The 11038-nt window shown below is 33.0% G+C and overlaps 1 protein-coding gene across 2 annotated transcripts in view; it reads left to right on the top strand.

Moving 5' to 3' along the window:
* The window catches only part of LOC113501714 (differentially expressed in FDCP 6-like), a 32023-nt gene that overhangs the window by 15351 nt on the left and 5634 nt on the right, over nt 1-11038 (top strand). Inside the window, exons 1-3 of one of the 2 annotated variants that reach the window (XM_026882918.1) lie at nt 2013-2399; nt 4380-4568; nt 9307-9447. In XM_026882918.1, the coding sequence (XP_026738719.1) occupies nt 2319-2399; nt 4380-4568; nt 9307-9447 (411 nt within the window). In that variant the 5' untranslated portion in view covers nt 2013-2318. Of the gene's footprint in view, nt 1-2012; nt 2400-4379; nt 4569-9306; nt 9448-11038 lie in introns of those variants that run through there. The other variant, XM_026882919.1, reaches the window with a different exon arrangement.

Below are 11038 nucleotides of genomic sequence, written 5' to 3'. Positions count from 1 at the left end.
GTCATTTGAAGCTTTATTATTCCTATCTTATTGAAAAGTCTACGTTTTTTTTTTGTTCTCTGTCATACTTCTGATATGTTATATATTTTAATACTTAAAAGTGAAGGGTAAATCGATTATTTGACTTTATTGACCATAGCCGAATATTTTGATAACACATTCAACGATAAATCGATTTTTTTAACCAAGTAATGACTAAGAAACTAATTACTGTCTATTAACCAAAACAACACTAAAAACTCACGAGACTTCAAAATAATATACCTTACCTGCACTTACGTAAAATATGATTGCGCAAAACTACTCGTAAGTGAGCTAAAAATATCAACGGATATTATCCATACAGCCATACTTGTATTGAATACTAATACAATTAATAATGACAAAACAGAGAGCCAATACTCCGAACTCACATGTCACAAACCTTATCACGTCAAATGGTGCGACCTTTCTTCCTACATCAAATTTGACATGATTAATTACACATTTATATAAATTCAAGACCATTATACTGATTATACACCCACGTAAGTTATGTAATAGAATATTATCTTATTATAGACATAGTATACTTATTAGTCCATACAGTTATTGCCTACATACATTCATCAGAATTGAGTTGTCTGTTTTGTAATAACAAGGTAAGTCTTATATAGATTTCAGAATTGATTTTAGAACTATGTCTATTATTTAATCATTTCTAAAATTTTATCTGAATGAATAAATGCTTTATGTATCTTTTAAAAGCCTTTAAACAAAGTCTCACGAAACTGCTTACGCAGTTTAACGATGAGTGTCTATTACAATATTTGGTACATCTATAATTCAATACTTATTACCTACATTTTAGTATCGTATATCTGGCTATTTGTTTATTTTTCGGGCGTATCTTTAACATTATTGAATGTTTGTAGAAACTATAAGACTAAGATTAAAAAGGAACTAAAACGTAAAACCTAACTTTTTCCTGCATAGCTTAATTTATATTCCACAATAACTTAGGTATAGAACAAAAATAGATTATAGGTAATGCAGGTGGTACCAGGGCACTAAGCTAGTATCATAATATGTAGATAAGGGGTGTCAGACCTTCCCATACAAACCAAGCCTGCGTACTACTCGAGTATGGCTATGATTCATGTAATTGCCAACGGCGCTATGATTGCCGCAAATTGCACCGCTCGTTGTAGCACAAAAGCTTTGAGGTTTAACACATCAGGTAGAAAATTTGTTCTATATATATGTTGTTAGATAGTTTCAGAAATGAGTAATAAAATGTTATATTACATAAGCCAGTTAAAAGTGCCGAGTAGGGCCTGATTAAATTCGAAATTCTATACCCCTTTAACAGTAAAGATACAGTGATTATTTATTTTACTTAGTCAGAGTAACGTATACCTAGTATTAAAAAAAAACTAATCAGTCTAATTAATATACATACAGTTGATTACGTGTCATTCATCCTAAAGATTGAAATCGACATGCCGACAATTTTCAAAGAAACTACGACGCTCGTATATATCTATTTTTAATATTAAAATGTGATATTATCCTTAACCGACAAAGACATCAATGTGAACAACAAAAGCTCGCATGAATCACTAAGTTATCGTCGGATATTGAACCCGGTCAGGGTTGCCATATTTTTAACTGAATGTCACTCATAGAGGTCCAAGCATCAAGATTTGATCTCACATATTTAATTTAGATTTTGTATGAACTGATTTTGGTCATGTTTGATAGATGATGAACTTGTTATTAATTTCTTTGAAATGTTGCAGTAGACAATTATTATTTATTGATAAAGTAAGCCAAACAATATTTTCCAATTCAAAGCCTGTTTTGACAAGCAAAAAACTCGATCTACACTGATTTACGAGAATTACACAATTGTACATGCACACACTCCTTCGTCTTCTTCCTCCTACTTCCAGCTAATCCTGATGATTATTTAAATTCTGTTATTAATGTCTAATTGTTAGAAGGTAACCCTATTAGAATGACGACTATGCATTTGAGTAATAAGCTTTTGAATAATAATGAATGTGTCGCCTTTACGGGCACTGCTTAAACAGACAAACTGTCTTTTATTTCGCGCTCACGTCTATCAATCTTAAGTTAAAATCATGTTACAACAAAACCGGGATGTTATTCATCGTCTGGTACTGTTGCTCCTATTAATCATGCTTACTGCGTTAATTACAAGCCCTTCAGACTTTTCTAGTCCACGAAGCTAGTAATTTAACCGATTCTACGTTTTCAGTAAAAATAAGACGGCAAATGTTTATGTACTTGCTAAGTTAAGAAGCATCTACTCTATGTTTAAACTGTGGATGAGGGTTATTAATTATTTAGCCTTCTTACTATATTTGACATGTGACATCAATATTCATTCAAATGTAGGTATTATGTATACAGTATTACATTTGGAAAGTTTTATAAACCTATTCATTGGTCATTGTAGTATGTCCATAGTTTAGTTAGTCACTCATTATAACCCAGAACAAAAAGTGCAATTTACAATTCAATACAACATTATATACACACAGTTACTGTAAGTCGTTTCTTTTCATAGCTAGGATCAGACAATAATGATTGTATATGTTTTGTTACAAAATGTTCTAAATAGCCACAAAAACACTTACAATAAATAGCATGTAAACGCAACATGTTTTCAAGACATAAGCATGTATCTTGTTACATTGTCAATCATTGTAATCCATACGAGACGTCAATTGTGTCGCACAAAGTATAAAAATATCGCTGCGGTCATAGCGAAGGTTAATACGTCAAAAAATCGATACTTTACTATCGATTAGATTCGATGCAATGTCAAATTGATTTGTGTCGAGATTGCAAAGGGACTCAACCACATCCTCAAGTCAAATTTCAGTTTTGAAAGCATGAAGCACCCGTACATTGTGAAAAGGGACATCTTTCTTGCACGAATGCAAAAATATAATGGTAGTAAGCCCCCAGTTGCAGTGCAAATTATTAAAAAGTTTCTCCTGCAAGTTAAATAGTAATGTAATAACTTGGAGTTAATTAACAAAGACATATTGGTTTACCTTCGAGAATGTTAGAATATTAAATAAGTCACATACAACATGAAAGTCAGAAAACCAGTTAACAGGTGGCCTTACATTTTATAAATTCATAATAAAAGTTCTGATTTGTTTACTTTTGGGATAAAAAGTATGTCGAGACATAAAACAAGTCACATTATCGTTATCATAATTTATGTTTTTGTTTTCCTTCTATGAAATTGTCTTCTAAAATTACTATACATCTCTTGTCATTTTAATTGATCCAATAGTCACCACATAAGCACAGATTAAACTTACTACAAATAACACATAATTTATTAATGTCGTAACCCAAAACGTGTAAGTTAGCGTTTCATTAAACTGATACCTCTCGCTCACTATGAGTCAGAGGTTGTAACTAAACTTGGTGATTTCATCTGTTTGCGTAGCTGTAGACTGGCTGCCACTTATCATAATGCTAGTGTTATGTATACAGCCATGGAAGCAATGACTTCTTGCTATTGGGGCAAATAAACAAAGAACGAAACGTAAATATTGGTAAAAAAACGCTGCATCGATTTGGCACCTATATTATTGTTTGTAAATAATGCCTAATGGTTTTAAATCAAGCAATTTTAACACTTGAATTATGATTGTAATATTGTCTTTAAAATTTTAATTTAGCATAAAACTTGATTAATTAAAATAATACAATTTGGATTCCAACTAGTATAGTATAGTTCCAACTATAATAGTATAGTTATATTCCAACTAGTATAGTATTACTCTGGAAATTGTTAGATAACTAAAATATCTTACATTTAGTAAATAAAAAAAATATTGCTTGTATACAAGTTTCCAATATTGTGTACTATCTGCTAACGATACCAGCAAAGTTACTTAGTTAACTAGGTCATAGCTATTTAGCCCCTATTAAGTACAATGCCATGAATAAGTACGTGCTATAATGAATTCAAACAAATTCTAAAATATGTAAAACAAAATACTTTCAAAATAGACACCGATAGTCTTATTTTGGAGAAAATTTTAGTTTCTAAGTAATATAAAAAGGTCCAAACGTTATCATGAGCGAATAAATAGAAATTTATTCGTTATAGTTTTCATAAAATGTAACTCTACAATATTCGTGAATTCTGCTAGTTTTTAGCTTCCATTCTAAAAAAAGTGTTTTTCCTGAAGCAATGGATCTGCTTCCTTTAAAGTTTCTAGTGCCGTTTTAAGCACCCGTCAAATGGTTAAAATCGAAAGCCTTAAATGAAGATTCTAAAGTCAATGGCACATGGTCCGTATGTCACAGAAACTTTCTTATTCATTCCGACGTTTTTTTTCTAGGTGCTAACAGCTAACATCGGCACTCTCCTAGACCTGTACGGGGTGGAAAAAGGTCTGGACCACTTCAGATCCTCACAAGAGCTGACTTTCGACGAGTTCCGCTACTACCTCCAGCACGAAGTCTTCAGCTCCTTGCCGAAGACCACCACTCTTCCCATTGTCAGGGAATATGAAAAGAAAATTAGTGAGGTACGTGTCTAAGACAATTAAGAAATTCTATTGTTTGGCAGTTCTTTCGACCTTTACCGTCAGAAAATAACAAACATGGTTCTTGAACAAGCGCTACAGGCGCAAATTGGATATTAGTTATTTAGATTTAGCTGTCTGTTATTATCGAAAACTAAAAATTGTCTTGAAACACAACATCATGGAAATAAAAAGGCTTGTAAAAAACTGAAACCATATACTTTTTACAAATGGTATAAAATAATTTTTATTAGAACCTCCATGTACTAGACGACTACTTGCCTAATTAACTAGCCACAGCCAAGTTGATTACCATTCCCTCAATGCACCACAATAATGTTGCTATCAGATCGCGTGACACCTTCCCATAATCCCCATAGCTTTCAGTAGGAAGGCGAACTTCAATTACCTCGATGAACACATCACAGTAAAATACATACTTTACAAAGTTATAAAAATTAGTAAATGACTGCAGACTTAGGGATAGCTGAGCGTAGGTCACCACGCCAAACCCACTTTGGTCCGTAAAACAAGCAGTTGTGTGATCCAAGATTACTGATTCTAAGTCTTAAGGGTGTCTTTGTATATGCCTTGAATTTATGGGCAACCCCCCGCAACAAAAGAATTACATTCCTTAGTGCTAGAAAAAGAAAAAAAAATGTTTATTATCAATTCCGTCTTTATATCACCTGCGGCTGTACATCGTCCCGAAATCTTCAATCAGGGGTCTCCATGAGAGTTTCGAGGTTTCGAGATGACATCAACTCTTGAAGCAATCGGCAGTTCTGGAAGACGTTGGTCTACCCCGTGTATATAGGCTATCTCACTTACACGATTTACCAATCCGGGAAAATATGAATTGCCTTACACCCGCGCTTTCTATAACGTCAAAATTTTCATTTCTGTACATGCTAATTGGTGGGATTATATTTCGCCCACCCTTACATACAAAACTAGTAATGACACTAAATACATGATCACTAATAATAGTTATTCTTAGCAATTGCTAATAACATAAAAAATCTTAACTATTGATTTATAGGGCTCTTGGCAAATGATGTAATTGCCCGATCACAACCCATATATGGATTCTATAACGTTTTTATATATTGAGAAATAGTGTAATTACAAATAGTGCTCATAACTCAATAGATAAGCTGTAATGTTTTGAAATACCTACCAATAACAGTACATAGTTTGTAATATATTATTAGACAATATAAAAAGTCATTTATTTAAAACTGTTCTCCTAAGGATATCCTTTGTAACGATGAATAATTACACGTTCCGCGTTCATCTAAGGCTAAGATAAAAGTGAATCACGTACAAGAATTACCTTTTACATGTATAAGTCCTTCAACTAGAATAAATTCATTAAAATTGCAATACCAGAGAGAAGAATTACGTCTAACACAGTACATTATTATCTCTTACTCCCTTTGTGTTTGCATAAATATCTAAATCCGATTTATTTTAAACGTCAGTTTAAATTAAAGTTTTGTCACCCGAAAAAGGTGCAAAAATGTTTAAAACTCTTCAAACCATTTTGTTCACTAGAATAAGTCTTCGTCATAGTTGACCAAAATTCCTAACACATTGAATAATACTTAACACAGCTTATCTCCCACAATGAGTAATGAACTAAAAGGTTTAAAAGCGACCTATGTTAACAAGCCACTGGTATGTTAATTGTAATGACTATTAACTATGTGGAAAACCTACCTTTGGTATTTCGTTTAGCCTGCAATCTGATTCAGATAATTCCTATACTGTCGGTAAGTCATGCAATATTTATATTGTTGATATTTTTTGGAATTGCTTGGTTGAAGACACATACATAAGTGTCATCTCTACAATCATCATCATGCCCATACATTTGAGCGATATGTCTGGAAGGTAGGCAGACGACAATAAGGAACAGAGATCAACAGGTTCACATAATCAGTAATCTTACTCAACTAGTGTATCACACCTATTAGTTAAGTGTTAAACAGTGTTTTAAAACTATTGAAGGTCTTTTTATCAATACCAGGCTGTTGCTACATCACTACTGTAGTATACGATTACTCACAGCTGTCGACTCAAGTCCATTAAAACCAAGTTTTATCACGATGTTTTCCTTCGCAGTCAATCAGACAATCAGATATTTACAATATAAGTAGGTAACGCCAAGTAGGTGCGACAAAAGAATTACAAAATAACTTGGAGTTTGTCATTTATTGTAATATCGAACAATATGTTATTGTAATACCATCAAATCTTGCTAAAACTTCTTGAATAGGCAATTCAATACCGGATTTCCACTTGGGTAGTCCTTGTGAATAACAAATTATTCGGTCAATTATAATGTCGATTTTTTAATGCCCAGTTTACTATGCAGTATAAATTTATTGGGTACAATTATGTGTATATTTTTACCTAAAGTAGAAATATAGATGGTATATTATTTATTGCACACCAGACAAACAAAATAGTGACATGATCCCACAATAGACAGTCGTGATATAGATAAGTGATGTTTTACAAAACAATCCTTGGATAAATCTTTTCTACTGAAATATTACCAATTGTATCGGAATGCTACCATCGAGATTTTGCTAAGTCATATCATTCTCTACTGGAATCAAAAACAATGAATTCTCCAATATTATTATCCAAAATCGCTAAAATGACCTAACGTGAAAATATTAATTAGTATTAGCTATATCAATCTCTAATGACTACTTCACGTTACGTCACGTAAGTCACGTTTACTTTTTCTGAGCAACAATCACACAAGAGAAATCTTCAAGAATACACAAAACACTTCCAACCGACTCAGTCGGTAAACATATTCCTTGAAAGCCTAGCTCCAGACCAAGTACCGTATTGATTTCCACTAAACTTGTCTGGAACGTTCTATAGTACTATTTTCAAGTGTTTACGGAGAAAAGGTGGCCTCCCCTCATCCCTAGACGCACCCTACCACAAAGTTAATAAGAATGTTTGTTTGGTCAAATGGAGTAAGACATTTTCATTTACGACATCTATATCCCGTAAATATTTACTGTATGATCTATATAATCTATACTAATATTATAAAGCTGAAGTGTTTGTTGTTAGAACGTGCTAATCTCAAGAATTAGCAGTCGGATTTTAATATTTTTTTTTCAGTGTTGGATAGCCCATTTATTGGGGTTTAGTTTAATTCTTGTAAATATTTTAATGATTAATAGGAGCAGATCAGTAATTAAATATATTGTAAAATCAGGCAAAATATGCGTGAGCCTTAAAATTATTAATCCATCTCCACAAAAACGCAAAAGAATTTTCACACTACGATAAGATTGACATAAATACGAGTTGATCCTTATATTAAGGATTAACCTTTTTTTTTTCCTTTAAACTCTTTAAAGTATTTCACCACTCAAGCCAATGGAGCATGATTGGATTTCTCATAACAACAATAAGTAATTTTCGTATCGGAAAATACTACCCAATTTATAGCTCTGTACTTATGTATACGTGAGAAAAAATATTTGTGAGGCGGTTGGATTTATAAACTAACGGATTTTTATACCCCGTTCTATAGTAGAGGCATTATATGAGCAAATAAATATATTTCGCGTATTTTTCTGTTTCGCGTAATATGGAAACAGAAAATTTCGCGAAATAAATGTCACACTGAATTAAAATTTGTTCACCTTTGCATCCTCAAAGACCATGACATGCTGTGATGTGTTCATCCTATAAGGCATATAGGTCGTCTGACTTCCTGTACTCATAAAACTAAAGTGTGCCAAGTTTTATACAATAATGGAGGCTTTAAGTCGCCAGGACGCTTTTTAAAGGGCAGCTGCCCAAAACTGATAATTATCTTCACATTGTTCTAAATAATTTATTCGATGAAGTTGGCAGAGTCTTGCGTTCTTACTACAAGCTCTTATTGAATCATGTTTGAAGCGAGATGGCATGCTATTCTTCTCATAGCGTTGTCTCTTTTCCACAACCACAATCCTTCTTTTTGAGTTGGGTACAGGCAGTATCGAAGACCCAATGTGGGTCGCGATAAGTCAGCGGCTCTCACGTACACGGTTGTAATTACATGCAACCTACTGCGTACGTGCTGTATCTGTAAACAGTGTTGTATGACATGTGAAACAGGCGCTTATTGCGACAGATATTGGGCACATTTTTGAAGAGTTCTTGAAATTAAGTATGATAGAGTGCTTCACACCGCATTTCTCATGAGTATTAGTTGCTTTCTCCAAATAAAGTCGCTGAAACAATAAATGCTCCTAAGTAAAGTATGGTTAATATAATTGTTTGCTGATGAGATCTATTACAACGAGTACTTTCACTGTTTACCTATGCTAAGTAATCATTAAAAGAATTACAGTACGACATCAAGGCGTAAGTGAAGTTAATTTTGTAAGTGCGACTTGTGTGATTGTTTTCTATTTATCTTAATGTCTCTTTTGTCAATTTACAAATATTTGCACTGTGTCTACTTGTTGCGACACCTACTTTCTAGTGTCTGCTTTCCGAATAAGCTGTTGTTATCGCATAAGTCTATTTAGAACTTATCGTCAACTGAAATAATGGAATGTACCTAACTTCTTTGTTATTTTGAGGATATGTTAATGAATGACTTTTGCAAGTCAAAACATTTTGCCTTGCAAAATACACAGCGGAGGCTGAAACAGTCTATTAGATGATGATGATCTTCGTCGTAATAAATCTAATGTCTAAATTTTTCTAGGTATGTTGGTTGGTGTGCCGCAAGAGTCTACTCTCCCGTGACAAAGGAGTTTTTAGTGATGACTCCGTACTGAAACTCTTCAGAATATTCTGTCTTCTCGGAGACCTGGTGCAAGACGCTGATGACTCCAATCACTATGTGGTAAGTTATCCAACTACACATTTTAAACCAATCAGTTAATTTAACCCACCAACCTATTAACGGCACAGCATAAAGGTAACAATTGCAAAAATAAAATTAATTTTAAAACTTGGACTAACACCGAACATAAAATTAGAAATTTAGATCATAGCTAAGCTTTATACTTAGCATTCAGCTTACTACGGACGTTTAACAAAGAAACCAAAGGAAAATAAGTATCTGCTTATAGAAAACCATACTCCATATTTTATTTGCTCTTCTCAATATATGAAGCTCTAACAATCCCATGTACATGAGAGTGACATTGATAAGTGAACTTATAAAATAGAAGTAATTGCATTGAGTTCACTTATTCATACATCTTTTTGAATGTTTTGGTGTAGTCATTGTTTTGGTATACCTTCCGTATTTGGAATCAATTTCCTAGCATAGTATTTCACACAAGACGGGTATGCTTGTTCATGTCATAAAAAAGTTTTATTGACACTAAGCAAATGGTCGTTTTTGGCTGTTGTTGATTATCAAAGAGGTATGTTAAAGTTATCTGTTCTTTGCGTTACTCATGAATATTATTGAACCGCTAATCCCAAAACTGTGCTTCATCTAGCTATTGGAAAGTATAAAGTATTTTTAAGACCTGACCGTAAATTTTAAGAAAAGGGCGTTTATCGAAAAGTATATTCTTTTCTTCTTGTCTTAATTCCGGATGTAGGCTGTACTTACAGGCACATAATATCAGTTTAAATGCAAGTCTAGACTGAACAATAAAACACTAACATAAAAACCAAAAAAGGAGAAATACTTAAGCTTTAATCAAAACATAACCAAAATAAATGTACGAAGAATATTCCACTCATTAAAGTTATATTCCATAACTCCGTAAATTTTAAATCTACCAAAAAAGGGAAGCTATAAAAACATGCACAATAAACTGTTGATATTTTTTATTGGGTTTTTATGTAACAGAAAGTGCAAAGTATATTTATGCAGGGTCAAGTGACTATGCAAAAGTACGCAGAAGTAAAAATGTTAATATTCGTAAGCCTCTTTTCTCTGCATGAAAAATATGCTAGGTTGAAAGGTTGAAAAGTAAAAAAAAATAGTACTAAACTGCATTCGGTTAGACAAGAAGCCGACTTCAACATAATTGGGATAAGCCTAGGAGCATTAATGATGTCTTACCCTTAAATTTGATTAATATTAACCAGTGGCTTATAGGAGCGCATACCTACGTGACCTTCTTAACCCAGTTCTCTGGGCAACACCATACTCTTTAGTTCGATTAGTTTTCTTATTTCTTACTACCCGTAACGACTGACAAAAATAAAAAACTAGAGCCATTTAGCTACTAAAATCACATCATCTCACTAAAGTATAAGTAGATATATGGTTCGCTGTTATTTTAAACACATATTTCAGTTTAATTTCACCCATCATTGGGGTCATGTGCTAACCACATGTGAAACATTGTTATGTTTGTGATTATAAAGCTGTGTTCACACTGGAGTAACAAAATGACCAGATTTTAAACATTCGTATTGTATTCTGTATTATGTGTCATGCTTTTCTCATTACGGTATGTTCTAATTAA

Source organism: Trichoplusia ni, chromosome 16 (genome assembly GCF_003590095.1).
Source record: "Trichoplusia ni isolate ovarian cell line Hi5 chromosome 16, tn1, whole genome shotgun sequence".
Taxonomy (NCBI): Eukaryota; Metazoa; Arthropoda; class Insecta; order Lepidoptera; family Noctuidae; genus Trichoplusia; species Trichoplusia ni.
Note: the sequence above shows the minus strand (reverse complement) of the source record. Positions and strands in the feature narration are given on the sequence as shown.